This window comes from Diceros bicornis, chromosome 31, assembly GCF_020826845.1.
Source record: "Diceros bicornis minor isolate mBicDic1 chromosome 31, mDicBic1.mat.cur, whole genome shotgun sequence".
In the NCBI taxonomy this organism is placed as follows: Eukaryota; Metazoa; Chordata; class Mammalia; order Perissodactyla; family Rhinocerotidae; genus Diceros; species Diceros bicornis.
Window position 1 is genome coordinate 21,626,501 of NC_080770.1, and position 19,394 is coordinate 21,645,894.

Sequence of the window (19,394 nt, forward strand, 5' to 3'; positions counted from 1 at the left end):
ATGAATGGGGAACATATCTTTAAAAAAAGTGGGGAAAATGTGTTGTCTGCATTCAAAAAAGAAAAGATCCCTACCTAAAACAATGGACAAAAAGTAATTCAAGATCTGTTCAAGATTTAAATATCTGTCACCCCCACTGTGTTGGCAAAAAATGTTAAATTTCTGACTATAACAAGTGTCAGTGAGAACATGAAACCTGAGATATGATGTGCTATTGTTGACAGTATAAGTAAGGACAAAAAATTTAGAAAACAGCTTGTTATATTTTAAAGTTGAACATATGCATACCCTATACCCAATCAATGCCATATCTGGTGATGCACCTAGGCAAACTCTTACACCTGTGCCCAGAGTGACATGTAAAGCATCAGCATTGGTCATGATAGAAGGCAACAGACAATTTAATTTTCACACCTTAAAGAAAAAGAATACTACAGAATTGTGAAATTAAAGAGTGCAGGAATACATATGAACATAATGGAATGTTAGAAACACAGTATTGAAGAAACACACAGGCAATACAGAGGGCAAATAAAAAATAATCTTAACAATATAGTTTTAGGGATAGGGATGAATTTTTTTAAAAAACGAAAACTCAGAAATAACAAAAAGTACAGAAAAATGTTTGTCACTGTCAAGGAAGCAGCGTTATGGGAGTAACCACAGACAACTTCCAATTGTGACAATACTCAAAGTTCTGTGATTTTATTTAATTTGGGAGGTGAATTTACAGGTATTCATTTATTTTGCTTCCTAATTTACATGTTTATTTTATATTTTTAGAATAAACTAAAGTTACATATTTTACATAATATAAAAATAAATAAGTTTGAAATCTTAATTAAAAAAAAGAAAAAAAGCTAGAAAAATATTTTCAAATTTAGTACCTTGTGTCACAGGTGCCCAAGACCACTATCAGATTCAATGATTTCGTAGAAGAATGCACAAAACTCAGAAAAACTTTTATACTTATGGTTATGGTTTATTACAGCCACAGAAATAGATGGAAATTGGCAAAGGAAGAAAGCATATAGGACAGTGTCCAGGAGAAACCAGGCGTGAGCTTCACTGGTCCTCTCCTGGAGGAGTCACACACACAGGACTCAGTTCTCCCAGCAGTGCTGTCTGATGACTTATATGAAGTATTGCCAACCAGAAAAGCTTAGCCAAGTCTTGGTGTCCAAGGTTTTATTGGAGGTCAGTACACGGGCATGGAGAGCCCACATAACTGTCCTTAGTTACCACGTCTCCAACTGAACCCAGCCCAAGGTTCAAACTGATACAGCCTAGCCCAAAGGGTACAAAAAATCTACAGGTGTACATAAAAAGGAATTCACCGTATATCACATCATTAGCATAAACTCTTTGTTGTGGGCCCGAGGATACAAAGATGCTATCATCAGGTAGGCTATTCCGAGGTTTCAGAGGTTATCACTCAGGAGCCAGTCAAAAGCTGGTCCTGAAGACCTTGGGAATATGCAGTTTGGGCAGCCTGGGCTACACAGTACCAATATAAAAAACATGGTAGCAATGATTTTTACATAATTGTACTTTGGCTCTTTAGTTTTGCCAGCATAGAAAAGGAATGAATCTTCACAATATGCATTAATTATTCTTTATCAATTTAATCAGCTGACTACTTCCATTTATAACTAATATTCCAAATATAGTTCTCTTACAGTACAGCCCATGGTATGCTTTATGTGGCTTTTAAGTTGTATAATGCTTTCTCTAGCTCCCTACCCCACAAAAGAAAAACAAATCTCTCAAAATATTTTACTTTTTGTTTGCAGAGGAAACAAAGAACTTTTAGCATGTTGTCTTTAAATGTGTAAATCCATGGCTCTGGATAAATAAAAATTTGTTTGCCTCTCACTATCCCACGAAAGGATACAACTATTCACAATATTGAAGACCAGCATATAACATGGACAACTGGAAACATAAGCAATCTAGAAGCCTTGTTTCTGTGGGGCTGTCATTTGGGGCATGTTGGGGTATCATCTATTTGGATTCTGCACCCAATTCCCAATGTGTGGAGGATGTTTTCTACCCAAGCAAGCAATGCTATGGACACCAGCCGAGTGTCTTACAATTCAACTCAATTCTGACACTGTCTTCCAGAGATAGCTTTAGATTCCAGAAGCCTGCCCCCTCCCCACTTTCACATGCCAATCGCAAGTCCAGGTTGTCACCTGTGCTTCTGACCAAATGGCTATAAATCAGAAATTCCCATGAACCTCTGCTTGGGTTAGATTAATTTGCTAGAGTAGCTCACAGAACTCAGAGAAACATTTTATTTGCTAGGTCACCAGTTTATTATAAAAGAATATAACTCAGGAACAACCTGATGGAAGAGATGCATAGGGCCAGGTATGGGGAAAGGGAGTGGCATTTCCATGCCCTCTCCATGCACACCACTCTCCCAGCACTTCCACGTGTTCACCAATCAGAAAGTTCTCTGAACCCTGTCCTCTTCTCTGTTTACGGAAGCTTCATTACATAGACATGATTGATTAAATCATTGGCCTTTGGCAATTGAGTCAACCTCTAACATTTCTCCCCTCTCTCTTCTCAGAAGGTGAAAGGGTGGGACTAAAATTTCCAAATCTTCCATCAGAGCTTTGGTTCCCCTGGCAATCAATACTCATCCTTAGGTGACCTAGAGGCATTCAAAAGTCAACTCATTAACATAACAAAATACACCTTGATCTCTCTCACCACTTAAGAAATTCCAAGGGTTTTAGAAGCTCTGTGCTAGAAACTGGCATGAAGATCATATTTGTATTGGCATTTCTTATTGTAAATCACATATCACACCCTTCCTCTGTGGAAGCACACTTTTCTAAATCCTGTGTTCCTTACCACATTACAGATGCAACATATTGATAAGCTGCTTTCAATTTTGGAGAGTACGTCTTCCATATGGGTGAATGCACTTTTGACTCACTCAGTGGATCCTTTAAAAGCTGTCAATTTTGTGTAGGATGCATAGCAAGAAAGGACTCTTCAGACTGCAATGTAAGTAGCTCTGTACCTCAGTCCTTTAGATACAGCAGCCGCAAAACTGACACTGGCAATCAAGATGTCATATGTAGTAGCAGCAGAGAAGCCTTTAGAGATTTTGAATGGATCAAATTTTTGCTTCAGCAAATTTACCTCTCTCATTTTGAGAAGTGATGGTGCTCAAGGCAGGCCACGCCAAGATGCACCACTCTGGTATGCGGATTATTTCGAGCTGAAGACAATAAAGACTCAGAAAATTTGGGAAGAACATTTGAGTTTCCCCTCCCAAACTGCCTAAAGAACTTAACATAAAAGATCTGTTTCAGGAAGGAGTTACTATCATGATGACTGTAATATAATGTAAAATAGATGTTACAATAGGAAAGGCACCAAGCCCCTCTTGTCATAATTCTGTCTCTTCCTGGCCATATTCTCTGGGTGGCCCTGCTGGGAGTTGCCAGACATTTACCTTTATAAGGGAAATCTCCATTTGTAAACATATCTCCCTGGGAGGAGGGGGGGATGACCTCATCTCTAAAAACTTATCAATGTGAAAGGTGAGGCCTTAAATCTGCATAATAACCTTACTCTTATTTACTGTGCTTTTCTGGTAATCTCCCTTAACTGACTCTGCCCACCCCCGACATTCTCCTTTGTCTTTGGCTGAAGATAGTATTTAAGACGAGAATCTCTGCTATTGTGTTGAGAAACTCGGTTTCCTTGGTTTCTCCCATGTATACATGTTATTAAACTTGGTATTATTTTGTCCTGCTAACCTGTCTTTTTAATTATTTGGCCAGCCAAAAGAACCTTAAGGGAAAGGGCAGAGGGGGATTCTCCCTCTTCCCCTACAGAGTAAGCATAGTCTTGCTACTGGGTTCTGGTTGAGATAGAATACCTGACCATGGGACACCAGGCTATCACGTGTCCTAAATTATTTATTATGAACATGCAGTCATAAGGTCTCTTTAGTGATAAAGTCAGTCACTCCATGAGGAACTTCATTATTTGATGGAATTTGCATAGTGGAGCTGGGCCTGAGCAAATCCTAAAGGTCCAAGTGATTTTCAGGAGACTTTCACTTACTTTTCCAGCATAGGTGGCACCAAGGGACATCTCTATGATTAATTAACAAAAGAGCTAAAACAAACAAAAAAAACTGAGCGTGGTTGTTGGCTGGATCTATTATGCTGCAGTGATTACTGCAAGCAATGGTTTGCTGCACTATTATGACCCCCAGACTAGGGAATTTCTAAAGAGTATTAGAGAATATTGAAAAATTTATCATATATGTACAGCTTCCAGAAATAAACATTTTTATCTATATTACTTGGTAGAAGACGTCTATTTTGGTTTGGCCAGGGGATCAGGAACCTGAAGGAATACAATTGGTAATGAAGGGGAGGTTCAAGGGAGTTGTATGTGGATGAACTTCCTGAGTCCATTGATAACACACTTACAAAAACGTGTCTTCTCTACTCTGTAACTCTTGGCTCAGTCCCTTTAGAGGGTTTGGTATGCATGAGAGTGTTACTGAACCTCTTAATCTCAAATTTGTGTGCCTGATGGGCAGTAAACCAATCACTGGGACATTGGTGTTTGGAGATAGAGAAAGGTTTATTTGAATTGGCCAAAACAAGAAGGCAGGAGGATGGGTTCTCTCAAATCCACTTTAACAAGAGACGAAAACAGGGTATTTTATAGAGCTAAGGGGCTTGGCAGGGGGAGTTTAGGAGAAACAAAGGGGTAACCTTTCACTTCAGAGAAGCCCTTGGGCACTCTGACTTCCGGGCTTCAGCAGCAGCTGGAGGCAGGTCAGCTGGCTTTGGCAACCTCCCTGAAGGCATCTGTTTCTCCTCCAAAACACGCTCACAAATCCTGGTGACCCCTAAGTCACCCCTCAGGTTAAACAAAAAAACAGCAAATTGACAAGGTGTGTCTGTGTCTGTGTTGGGAACAAGGTCAAAAGGCAATCATGTTCTTATTGAATGTCTACAGTAACCCTCAGGTACCCAGCTTCAAGAGCAATATTTCCTCTAAAGAGATAGGTTTGTTCTAAATACACTGATCTTCATTTGTTAAATAAGAAACACTTCTAGCAGCAACAAAACTGATTTCAATCTTCCCACTGGATGTAGGAAAGAAGACAGTTGTTTGCAATGAGTCTGGCAACCTGTATTTATCCATTCTCTATTCTGTCCACCTTAAGTCTTAAAGTATAGAGTCTATACCATTGTCAATAATTTAAAGGAAGTTAAAATTTAGAATGCATTTTAAAATATTAAAAAATACTGCTATAATTGCAAAAGAAAGTGAATAGTCATTAAATGAGGACAATCTGCTGAAAAGGGGCTAAGTATTCACATGTGTTATCCCAATCCTCACAAGAATTTGATGAGGTGGGCAATTATTATTCAAAATTTAAAAATTTATAAGAAGAAGGTTAAATAAGAAGCTCAATGTCTCACAATTTTGAAATGGCGAAACTAACGTTCAAACCCAGATTGCCTGAGTCATAAACTCGTATTTTCGCATCTTACTCTTATCATTCAAGGCATATTTCCTTATAGTAACTCCGATAATTGAGGAACAAACAAAAATTAGGGTGCCTGGGATTCCTCTCAATAGTATTGAGCTTATATTTAAGAATTCTCTCATATAACTAAATGCTTTAAAGTATCTTTAAGTATCTGATAGAAATTATAGACTTTACTGGAGAAATCATTCTTTTTTTTTCATTGGCTGGTATAAGTGGGGGATTTTGGTTTCCTTGCTCCTGTTTTGTAATCAAGATCTCCCAGTAAAGGAGACATAGGTTGTGTTTTAACTGGCTACATTATAGTCCATTATGTTACCAGTCTCATATTTCGCATTTAAAACAAATCACTCAAGCCATGTCACTGTAAAGAAAGGAATTGCCTGTTCAAAATCCTCCTGGGGTTGGGAGATATCATGGGGTAATGTCCCACTTGTCGCAGACTAGAAGATAAATACTCATCTCCTATTAGACCTATTTGTAAACTATGGAGAGAAATGTTGTCAGTCTTTTGTACAAAATAAATTCTGCAATTCAAAATTTTAGATGGTGCTAAGGTAGGTGATCAATTCCCCAAAGCATCAACAAAATGTCTCTTGTGAATGTAGCAAAGAAAATGGATTTACCTTAGTTAAAATGTATTTTCACTGACTCGCTGATGTGTTCTCAGTTTCTGTGTGTGTGGGCTGGAAGAACGGATGGGAGTTGGTGAGGGCATAAATCTGACCTTACCGTACCCATGGCATTTTCCAAAACTCACTTCCTGATTCATTTGTGTTCTTATTGCCATGAGGGGGAAGCTGATTGTCCCTATTTTGGAATTTTGGGAAATCCAATGGTCTAATTAATTTAGTAAGCTAAGTCAGCTAAACCTCATCAGTAAGCCGAACTTCAGTTTCTATGAGCACATACAGACATTCACATAGAGTGTGACTATTTTGTGTTTGTTCCTACAATTATCAACTCAGGGAACTTAGATTTGAAATAAGATATTGAATTATTAAATAATCATACCGACATTAACAGTAATAATAGATAATAATGGATACATTTTTATGCATCTATACTATAACAAGCCCTATAAACAGTGCTATAAGTTGTTTAGCTTAATCCTCCTTTCAAACTTATGGTATATTATTATACTAATTAGACAAAACAAAGGCATTTAGGCATAGAGAAGTTCAACCACATGTAGAACATTAGATGTCACGTCTGTTAAACTCGATCCCGCCTAACTCTAAATCCTATGTGTTTAACCACTACAGCAGGATGCCATTTGAAAAGGAGAGACAGCAAATTCAGTGTGGTTAGCTCTTATTTTTCTCTCCTCTATATTCTACATTCATACTTCAAACAGAGTAGAAAATAAAAACTTGTTCATGGTCACCTTTTAGTAATAGCAACTTTTTCAGATAAGATTTCCCTGAGAAGCAACGAGGCTCAACTTATTTTAGGAGATTATTCTGATCTTAGTTTTGTGTAGTATTTGATGACTCCTTCAAGTAAAGTGAAATTGCTCTGGGGTGCTCAGTCACTCATTCAACAAGTGACTACAGAAACTTTCTAGACAGTTTTGTAGGTTTTGTGGGGACTCAAGGAAGAAAAATCAGACAGATCTCATAACTGGTTCATGGATAGAAGATATGCACTCACCAAAATCATTAGTGGACCTGTCACCTACTAGCTGATCTTGTGAATGTGACTTAGTCACCCCATCTGAAAAATAAGGGTGTGGATTAGATAATTGCTGAGGTTCTTCCAGCACAACATTCCATATTTAAATAATATGTAATCAAATTTGCTTAGCAGTAGAAAATATGTCAACATTAGAGGCACCATAGTATTTTGGTTAAGAAGTGAGAACTGGAATCTATCTACACTTAGGCAATTTAACTACATCTCTGTGCTTCAGTTTTATCATCTGTAAAGACAGAAATAATAAGATCCATCTCATAGGACAACATGAGGATTAAACAAAATGATGCATGTCAAGTGCTTAGAAAATATCTTGGCCCACTCTCCATAATTTTAGCTATTATTGATTGCTTTCATCATCATCATTATTCATTAATGCAGGTAATTAGGTACTACAGCAGAAGATACCAGGGCTCTAGTTCATAGAAAACCCAGATGAAAACTGTTCAAGGAAAAGAAAAGTTACAGTTTCCCTTTGTTGTCGTGGTGGTGGTGGCTATGCTTCACTTCTGTTTGGTGAGAGTTTGTGTAGTTTTTAATTTTCATGTCTGTCCATTTGTTGCTTCCAGTAAAGAAGTAAAGCATGTTTTGATGAACTTGCCAGATTTTAACAGTTTCTATTAATAATCTCTAAACAAATATATAAGTTAACTAAGGAATTATGAAGCTCTTGAATATGCACAGTCTCATTTGCCTTAGATGACAGTCTATGTTATAAATAGAGTAGGTCTGACTTATGAATGAAGATATGATGACATAAAGATGGAGTGATTTATAGTAGTAGAACCAGAATTAGAGCCTAGGTCTCAGACAATGCATTTGCATAGAACACATACACACAACACACACACAATGGCTTTTCTTTATGAGAGCACATATCATGTAACTATGATGCCAAAGATAAGAAGAATTTTGAGACAACTATCTGGATATTTCAAGCTATTAAATAAGCAATTAAAAAGAAATAAAAAGTTCAATTTATTTGCTTTAACAAATTGTATTAAATAAATACTCATATTAATGTTTATTATGTACCAGTTACATAAATGTTTTATAAATATCTACTTGTTTATTCCTCTATCCATCAAAAAGTGGTTAAATAATTTTATCAAGGTCACACAAACAGTTAAGTAGTATGGTAGGAGTTGAACCCAGTCATTGCTTACATAATTACTGTGCTTTAACTGTTATGGTAAACTACCTCCCAAGATCACAGATATTCTTCTGTAGAATTATCTAGTTTACCTGTAGGCACTTTTCTCCCTAGAATTTTTCTCAACTTTATTTTCCTTTACGTGGAAGAGTGTGATTTTAGGGTTGGCAAATAGAGCTCTGCCTCTAAAGATTTTATCAATTCTCATGATTCTGCCGGGTCTTATCAACTGAGCCATATTCATCCCCTCTCAGCTTGAAAGGAACTAATATCATCTCTTAATGTGCACAGCTTTTAAAGAGTTACTGCATCTCAAAACACCACTTCTGAATCACAACTTCTGGTATCAATAAAGATTTTTTAATTGCCTCTATTAAAGAAAAAGACGAAAAAGAAAAAAAAACAAATATGTCACAGAAAATGCAATAACTGATTTTATTATCCTTCTCTTTACTTCCTTAGAAGGGAGAATAAAGATATTGGTTTATTGATCACTCAAGTCAACTCACATATTCTGATACCATCTCTTTCAGTTGAGAAAAACAAGAAAACCAAGATGTTGGAGAGAAGTTATACCATGCCAACTGAGTTTCTACTTGTTGGATTCACAGATTATCTTCCTCTCAGAGCCACACTATTCTTGGTATTTCTCATAGTGTATACACTAACTGTGGTGGGAAATATAGGTTTAATAATCCTAGTTAACATCAGTCCAAGCCTTCAAACCCCCATGTACTACTTTCTCAGCAACTTGTCTTTCTTAGACATCAGCTATTCTACAGCAATTGACCCTAAAATGCTGGTGAATTTCTTAGCATCCAAGAAAAGCATCTCTCCCTATGGCTGTGCACTACAAATGTTTTTCTTTGGTTGTTTTGCTGATGCTGAGTGCCTTATCCTGGAAGCAATGGAGTATGACCACTATGCAGCCATCTGTAACCCATTGTTCTATCCTACACTTTTGTCTAGGAGAGTCTGTATCTGCTTCATCGTGTTGGCATACTTCAGTGGAAGCATGACTTCGATGGGACACGTCTGCCTCGCATTCAGGTTGCCATTTTGTGGCTCCAATACTGTCAACGATTTTTTCTGTGATATCCCACCTCTCCTGGCTTTATCATGTGCAGATACTCATTTCAATGAGGTTCTACTCTTTGCCTTGTGTGGTTTCATCCAGAGCAGCACTTTTGTGGTCATATTTATCTCCTACTTCTGTATCCTCATCACTGTTTTGAGCATACAGTCCTCAGGTGGTAGAAGCAAAACTTTCTTCACCTGTGCTTCCCATCTCGTAGCCGTCACCTTGTTCTATGAAACTCTCCTGTTTATGTACTTACGTCCCACCACCAGCTATTCCCTAGACACTGATAAGATAGTTGCAGTGTTGTATACTGTTGTCTTTCCCATGTTTAACCCAATAATCTACAGCTTCAGAAACAAGGATGTAAAAAATGCCCTCAAAAAGCTATTAGAGGGGCCAGCTTGGCGGCATAGTGGTTAAGATCCCGTGCTCTGCTTTGGAGGCCTGGATTTCCCAGCTTCGGATCCCAGATGTGGACAGATGCACCGCACGTCAAGCCATGCTGTGGCAGCAACCCATATACAAAATAGAGGAAGATGGGCACAGATGTTAGCTCAGGGCTAATCTTCCTCAGCAAAAAGGAGAAGATTGCCAATGGATGTTAGCTCAGGGCCGATCTTCCTCACAAAAATAAATAAATAAATAAATAAAGCTATTAGAAAGAAACTGGACTTTCAAATGAAAAAGAATTTAAATCATTTAAAATATTGGAAGAATACCTGTTCTTCCAATCTCATCATTAGCACTATGCCAAGAGCACCTTATATGTCAAGTATTTTAAATATATCACCATTTTCAAGAAATAAAAATAACTTTTCATCTTCAATACTGTAAAATGTTCTTTTCCTCTCACAGAAATATTCTTTCCAAAATTCTCCTGCTCTGTGAAACATTCCTGAGTTAAAATAAATAATAATAATTGCTCTCCAATTAATATTCTCAAAATACTTTGTACATTGATTCCTTATATTTTTCTATCATGTTATATTGAAGGTATATTTTGACTTGTCTTTCAGCCCACTCATATTGGAAGCTCCTTGGCAGCAGAGAATATGCATCTTGGTTTATTTTTCCAATACCCGTATAATACCGTGTATAAGGCATAGCCTCATTACACGTGTGTTTAATGGATAAACGAATAGAATAGAATGGATGGATGAAAGAGTAAATTGTACCTTTCCATGTTTGGGAAAATAAGTCTAGATTCTGCACTTACAGAACATTTACCATCAGGGAAATCTGATATTACTCATGATGGATGATGGTGGTTTCCCTGGCTCTCAGAAAATAAGATAGAAGGCACATAGCAATAGTCTCTTTGATATTAGGACAGAGTGAAGTTATAACACATTGTTTCTCTTTGGGCTAGATTGGTTACTGTAAGAGAGCCTCTACTCTTCCATTCACAGTGGGTGCATGTGAAAATCAAACAAGTCTGTGAAGATTATCAAGATTATAAACCCTATACATTACTAATTACTTGCACATAGGGTATTGACATAATCTTTGAGGCTCTATCTTCAGGAAGAGGTAAACGATTGCTCTGGTCATTTTATTCTGTAAATTGACACTGCAAACCAATTGAAGTTTAAGCATTTCTTTGGAATCAATTCATTTTTTTTTTTTTTTTCTGGTGAGGAAGATTAACCCTGAGCTAATGCCAATCCTCCTCTTTTTGATGAGGAAGATTGGCCCTGTGGTAACATCCGTGCCCATCTTCCTCTTTTTTATATGTGGGATGCCTGCCAGAGCATGGCTTGATAAGTGGTACGTATGTCTGTGTCCGGGATCCAAACCTGAGAACCCTGGACCACTGAAGCAGAGTGCGCAAACTTAACCACTACACCACCAGGCTGGCCCTCTGGAATCAATTTTGATGATTAAATTATCAGACATTTTCTGTGGCTGCTTTTCATCCTTCAGTCTCCACTTTCTTTTTGTTTTATCTTGACAAAGTTGAAGAAATAAATTGCATACATGTGAACATGTAATATTGTGTATTTTGTAGTAATTATGAAAATAGAAATTACTGGATTAGTTTATACTGGCTGTAACCCTGTGAATGGAGACAATAAGATATTGCCAATGGAAATAGGTTGTTTTGAGGAGTAAATGAACTAATATATATATAAAGCTACTAGTATATGTATTTGAGAATTAGATAATCGAACATGTATAAATATCCCAGAATATATGTAAAGCTTTGTTACAATGCAATAGCATATCATTGTTCATTATTTTATCACTGTTATATTACTATTTGATTTCAAGACAACAGTCAGGGTTTGAATCCCTAGAAGAAGCTGGGCAATTTTTAAACATCTGTGAAGCATTCCAAATATTCTGAGATGTTGCTAGAGAGCAAAAAAGCAAACTCAGTATTCAATTTAGTCACTTCTCATCAAGTTAAAACATTTGCCTTACTGTGAAGACTTTGTCAGAGTACAAGGTACAGTGCCATTCATTTGTTCTTATTTTTTTAGTAATTTCAGAAGTTTATGGGTTATTTTGAATTGTTCTTTTAATTTTAATGTATTCTCCTGTTAGAAGACACTGACAAGAGTATCACGGAATGAGCTGATGTCTTCTAGTCATCCATCCATTGTGTTAATGGACATTAGGCTGCATGAGGAAGCCCACTCACTTCTCAATAGGGACCTATTAAAGCACAGACTTTTTTTTGGTGAGGAAGATTGTTCCTGAGCTAACATCTGTGCCAATATTCCTCTATTTTTTTGTATGTGGGATGCTGCCACAGCATGGCTTGAGAGCGGTGTGTAGGTCTGTGCCCAGCATCCAAACCTGCAACCCTGGGCCATCGAAGTGGAGTGCGTGAACTTAATCACTATGGCACTGGGCCTGCCCAGCTAAGACCTATTTTTAATTTTCCAAAGTAAGCTAGCCTAAGTTAAGTAAACTACAATCTATTTATAAACTATAAAATTGTTAAGAGTTTATCTGGCCCAGAGTTTCTAAAAGCAACATTATTGATATTTTGGGCCAATGATTCTTCGTTCATGAGGGGAGGGCTACTGTGTACATTTTAGGGTGTTTAGCATCATCCCTGGTCTTTATTTACTAGATGACGGTAGCATCTGCCCTATTTATGACAACCAAAATGTATCCAAACATTACCAAATGTCCCCTTGGATGGAAAATTATTACTGGATGAGAACCACTAAACTTGTTCAAGATAATTTTTTGTCCATAAGGCAAATGAAACTTATAAGACTGAGATCGAGGCCAGCCTGGTGGTGCAGCAGTTAAGTTCACGCATTCTGCTTTAACAACCTGGGGTTTGCCGGCTGGATCCTGGGCACGGACCTACTCACCACTCATGAAGCCATGCTGAAGTGGCATCCCACATAGAAGAACTAGAAGGACCTACAACTAAGATATCCAACTATGTACTGGGGCTTTGAGGAGAAAAAAGAAAAAGAGGAAGATTGGCAACAGATGTTAGCTCAGGGCCAATCTTCCTCAAAAAACCAAAAAAAAAGCACTTTAAAAACAAAAAAGACTGAGGTTGCTGCCTGAACATGTCAGAATAAAATTTGGTAAGAACATCTCAGATATGACTTTATTTATTTTGTTCTACATTATCTTATTTCCCTAATTTTGATTCATTTCTAAGATCTACCTTGATAATATAAACAAACATAGAAAAATCCCTTCAATTTTCAACAAAATCTCAGCTCTACATCAATTTCTGAATTATTTATTTGGAGTAGGTTTCACAAATATGATCAATCTGATGATCTAATTTCCCAGATTCTCTTAAACATAATGTTTAATGTGTTTAAGTTCATCATTTCTATGTTTAATCTAAGCTTGGGGTCAAAAATACTTACTCGATTATTATGAAGCAATTAAATCAGCTCAAGAAAGTCAGGGATTCCATCTCAGAAGACTGAAGTTGCATATCAGCCAAGAGATTTTTGACTAGGATATAGGATTGTCTTCTTCTCATTGACACTGATCTCTTGTTAGAGTTATTGTAACAGTGACTTCATAAATTATTAAAGAGTTGGTTTACAACATGTGCCATTGATTTCACTACATTTAACCATACTGGTTTTTTTTCTGCTTTTAATCTGCAACCCTGCTCCATTATGTAGCTAACTCCATTCCTCCATTGACTGTTTCATTGGATTTTGAAATTCTTTTTTCTCTTATTATATGGTAATATCTTCCATTTTTTGTCTGAAGACACTCTAATATTTTCCTATTGGGGTCCTCACAACTGTATATAATTTTGTAATAGTTCCCTGATTTTTGTACAGTATTTGGATTGACACGAGACTTCATTATTTTATTTATCTGTACATATTATAACTTACACTGTTTTTATGCTAAAATACCTAAGACATGCAAATGAATTAATTTAACAAAACCATCTGCCACTCTCTCCCAAACACAAAAATAATGGGTATATTATTTGTATGATTGAAGAGAGCTAAACATAAAATTATGGAAAAAGCTAACAAACCTATGTGAAATATATGCAAAATCCCCACACGATATTGTGAGTTTACTCCTGCTTTTGTAAAATGGAAGCTACAAAAGAATTATAACACAAAATCCACAGCTCTAGGATGCCTATTGAATTATTAGAAAGAAGAAAAGCATAATTTTTATGTAAATAAGCTATGCGAGAACATACAATTCCATTAATTCTGCGTGCAAAATCTCTCATAAAAATTTTATGTGAATGATTGTTAAAGTTTTTGGAGTGTGATGTCATGCATTAATTCATATCAATTTCCTAACGAGCCAGTGAGGTTGATAGAGCATGTGTGAATGTTCCCATTTTATAAGCAAGAAGACAATTTCAACTGTTTCATCATTAGAACATTTGAACACTTGTCTGAGTGGCATTGATGTGATTGGAACACATTTCTTTAGTTTCTGCAATTGCATTGATTCTCTGTATTGTGCCTTCATGCCAAGATGTTTGTGTTTTAGAAAACATACCCGTTTTAAAAATTGTTTTATTTATAAAAAGAAGTACATTTTATCAAAATGAAAGCAGAGGCATCTCCTGATCAACGATTGAGAAGACCTGCAGCTCTGTGATTAGTTTCAGTCACAAGAGACCATAAAGGATGCTAATGATCCAGCCCGTGGACATCTGAGATTCACATCTGCACCATGACTGCAGTTTACGGCCCCAAAATAGGAACCAAGCATAAAAAAGTCTCTCCTCTCAAAGATGAGTCCTTTAAGAATTGTGAGAACCTGGTCTTCTTCACAAGGTAGTCTGCTCACTCGGACTTTTGTAAGTTGTGAGTATGTTTAGAATGTGGTAATGGAGGTCTATTTTAAACTTTGGTGTTGCCCCTCTACCCACACTAGAAGAATCTGCTATGAGCCATATAATTTCGGTATTGTTCCCAAACAGCCAGAAAACAGTTTCCTAACCTGTGGTTTATTTATTTTTCAAAGCTCTTCTTATTTTATGGAAAAAGAGCAATATTTACAAAATACCTGTATTCAGTATTTGCCTGTGTATGTGTGTGTGTGAGCGTGTGTGCATGCAGATGGTATTTAATATTCGGGTTATAAAATAACTGAAGGCTACTTGCACATTTAGGGAAAATTCTTTAAAATAGAATATCTGAGAATTGTAATATATTTTAGCTATATCACAAGGAAAGTCATTTCTTCCCAATCTTATATAATAATAGTTTTTGGAAATATTTTAGATGTAATTTTATTTAAGAATCTAATAATAATATCTTAAGAATTATTTTCTATTTTCCTTGAGTTTGTTGCTACATCCCGTCTGTAACAAAACCAGGACACACACACAGATACTTGATTTCCAGAGTTCAAGACTGCTTTTGCTATAAGTTGCTATTTCTTCCCACTACAACTTTAGTGTGCCTGAATAAAATAGTCTTCAAATAAATGCATATTGTTTTTAAGATTTTATTTATTTATTTATTTTTCCCCCCAAAGCCCCGGTAGATAGTTGTATGTCATAGCTGCACATCCTTCTAGTTGCTGTATGTGGGACGGGGCCTCAGCATGGCTGGAGAAGCGGTGCGTGGGTGCGCTCCTGGGATCCGAACCTGGGCCGCCGGCAGCGGAGCGCGCGCACCCAACCACCAAGCCACGGGGCCAGCCCTGCATATTGTTTTTAAATTGGACTATCTAAGCTATAGTTTTGGGTCTTTCAGTATGTTTAGGTTGTTGTTGCTGATAATGGGTTTTTAAAATTTTTAGTTGTTAAGTCTTTTTTGTATTTAATTTTTTGCTTCTTTTGTCTTATAAACAGTTTTTAGTCAAAATCTTCAGTATAGATCATTATAATTATACATATATGTATATACTTATGAAATAGAATTATGAACTTATATATATAATATTTCACATAACACAATCAGTTTATTTATTTGTATATAATATTTTATAAGAACATGAACAATAAATGAAATATAATATTTACATATAATCATTTACAATAGATTAATTTATAAATATTATGTCAACATAACCATATTTTGTGGGCAAAGCTCCATGAGAGCATACAGTGAGATATTTCGGTTTTGGTTAACAACCATGGACCTGCAGTATGGAAAGCCCTTATTTTGAAAATCATTAACTCCTTTGATACACAGTTGGCTGGGTTCCCCTTTTTTACCATAATGAAAATGCTTTTAACTTTGTGATTTCTCTCACCAATATCCTTATTGCCAACTGTGTCTTTGGTCACTGATGATTATATATTTTCTAATGTCCCTTTGAATCATAAATCAAAAAGAAATTACTATGTAAGGATTCTGTATTTTTTTTTTTTTTTTTTTTTTGTGAGGAGATCAGCCCTGTGCTAACATCCGCCAATCCTCCTCTTTTTTTTTTTTGCTGAGGAAGACGGCCCTGGGCTAACATCTGTGCCCATCTTCCTCCACTTTATATGGGACGCCGCCACAGCATGGCTTGCCAAGCAGTGCGTCGGTGCGCGCCCGGGACCCGAACCAGCGAACCCCGGGGCTGCCGCAGCGGAGCGCGCACACTTAACCGCTTGTGCCACCGAGCCGGCCCCAGGATTCTGTATTTTTTTAACAAACAAATACCTTTATTTTCTCCTGACATTTCAAGATATTGATCTGAAAGTTGGAAAAATTGCATTTGAGCATACCATTAGGTTATAAAAATGTTATTTCCGGTATTTACTTTCCTAAGAGAACACTAACACTATTAGTATTTTAAACAGCCTCATGTTTTATCAGGAAGACAACGTTGAGTTGTAGCAAAAGCCCCACATTTAGTGACAGAGTGAAGCTGTGTTCTAGTTATGATTCTCATAGCATGAGAGCAAATCATACCTTGCCCCTTAGTAACACTTTTCTCTATTTACAGTTTTCTTTATGCGTTCAATAGATAGAGCTGTTGCTGTAAATCTTACTGTTATTTTATTGGAGTCACAGTTGGTTTCCTCCTTTCCTCCCTCTCCTCCTCCACATGGTTTCTGTTTTTCTGTGCCTTTGTGTTGTGACGACCCCATGTGTCATGTCATTGTTACACTTACTATATGAAACACTATACTAGTTAAACTGTGAGGAAGTCCATTTTTCCCTCTCTTTTTCTAAATGATAAATGGAAACATTGTACAAACTCTGGTGTATTGGTTCCTCTATATGGTTTGTTGTAGACAAATACCGTATACAGTAGATCAAGGGCAGAGCTATATTGGAACCCAAGTCATCCTGGTTCTAATATACCTCAGTGATGTGATGTTCCCATTACACTAAACAGCTTTTCAGAAGAAAATGTTTGACATTAGGAAATACATAAAAATATCCCTTCAACTCCAAAAATTATTTTTAAGTTGAGCTTATTTCCAGGTTATAAAACTCTGATTTTATATTTTGCAATCTGTTTCATTGACAGAAAAAAATAATCCTTGCTATTTCCAACAAATTATTCCCTCTTTTTCTTAGATAGAGTTAGACTTGGATTCACTGTGCTTCTCAAGGCCATTGATCTAAAATATAGACAGGATCTAGTATATAACCTCAGTTTGTGAGGGATAAGACTATATTTATAGAATGAAGATTTTGGTTTTGATTTAGCAATATTCTGCAGATTGCATCCCAAGCTTACCCAATCCTGACCTCAGTGGACATCAAGTTTCATGAGAGCACAACTCATATATCCTTCCGGAGATCTCTAATGCTAACATAGTGCCTTGCATGAAAGACATATTTGTTGTTTTAAGCCATGAATTTTGTGGTATATTGTTATAGTAGCAATAGGAAATTTATACACTGTAATAGAATACCTACCATCTCTTTCTATCCACCTTCCCCTTCTTTACTTTTCTGCATAGTACTTACCATCACTGTATATAGTATATCAACACTTGCTTATTTATTTCCCTAATAGAATGTGAGCTCCTTGAAAGCATGACATTTGTCTTGGTCACTGTTTCATCTCTAGCAAATGTAACATTTCTTGGCTCAGAGTAGTAAGTAATATATATTTATGAAACATATTAAAGCATACATGAATGAGTTTATTAGTATTTAACCATAAATACTGTTGAATTAGTATTATATCCTGTCAAAACCAAGTGAAGGTAAATGGCAGCCTAGATTTTTGAAAGTAGGACATATCTGATAGATATAGTTTTGGTACCTCACACTCCCACCTTGTCTCTACATTGGGTTTTTGGGTTTGTTGTTTTATTTTATTTTATTTTTTGTGAGGAAGATTAGCCCGGAACTAACAGCTGTTGCCAACCCCCGTCTTTTTGCTGAGGAAGATTGGCCCTGGGCTAACATCCGTGCTCATCTTCTACTTTATATGGGATGCCACCACAGCATTGCTTCACAAGCGGTGCATTGCTCCACACCTGGGATCCGAACCCGCGAACCGCCGAAGCGGAACAAGTGAACATAACTGCTGTGCCACTGGACTGGCCCTCTGGGTTTGTTGATAAAAAACACAGATGCAAAGGTGAAGTTATACAAAGATGCAAAAGAGAAGGGTTTTCAAGTTAAATTGCATTGCTTTTTTTTTTTTTGGTGAGGAAGATCAGCCCTGAGCTAACATCCATGCCAATCCTCCTCTTTTTGCTGAGGAAGACTGGCCCTGGGCTAACATCTGTATCCATCTTCCTCTACTTTATACAGGAGGCCACCACAGCATGGCCTGACAAGCGGTGCGTCAGTGCATGGGCGGATCTGAACCCGGGCCGCAGCATCGGAGCGTGGGCACTTAACCACTTGCACCACCGAGCCAGCCCCTGCATTGCTCTTTTTTCATTGGCCTTAATGCTAAATAGTAAATGAAAAGATTGCTCTACTTCTTTCTCTCAGCTCAACTCTTCTGGAGGCACAGTCACTGCTCTTCCCAGTGGGGAGTCTGAGCAGAAGGTGAGGAAAAAAAAGTCCTGATATTTGAGACTTTAAAAGAAAGAGGGTTGTGTATTATGAAAGGCAGCATCATGAGTTAACTGGGCATGAAAAAATAAAAACAGGTTGGCCAGAGGATAAGGAGATAACTTCTATCATAGGGTGCCACAGTTTGTAGCCCTTGTAAGCAGTGCACTTGTATATGTCGTGGAATGAACTAGAGGTTTGGTAAAAGGCACATCTGGGTGTGATTGTCAGTTCTACTAATTAACACTTTCTTGATCTAAGAGAGTTTCCTTATCCCAGTGTTCATGATGTGGAAGCTGAAAAGCAGGGAATAGAATAATCTCTAGTACCAAAAACTTGAGTCACTATAGACGGATTGTGTAGTACACAAATGGTCCACTACTGAAGTTAATTTTTTTTCTTCATCTAACTACAGGGTAAACTTAAATGCTCCATGCTATTATGGATACCAGATCATGGAAGAAATCATAATTTTTTTTCATTTGAATGATATCATCTTGTTCTGCAACTATAGAGCAATATAAATCTGAATGC

General features: G+C 37.0%; 1 protein-coding gene across 1 annotated transcript; it reads left to right on the top strand.

Moving 5' to 3' along the window:
- Positions 1-8,946: 8,946 nt before the first annotated feature.
- Positions 8,947-9,891, top strand: LOC131395448 (olfactory receptor 5AS1-like). Its single transcript, XM_058527320.1, has one exon. It carries the CDS (start codon positions 8,947-8,949, stop codon positions 9,889-9,891), a length of 945 nt encoding a protein of 314 aa, XP_058383303.1.
- The last annotated feature ends 9,503 nt before the right edge of the window (positions 9,892-19,394 follow it).

Excerpts from the sequence above, each read along its gene's own strand:
- LOC131395448 (XM_058527320.1), top strand. The coding sequence starts at position 8,947 with ATGTTGGAGAGAAGTTATACCATGCCAACTGAGTTTCTACTTGTTGGA.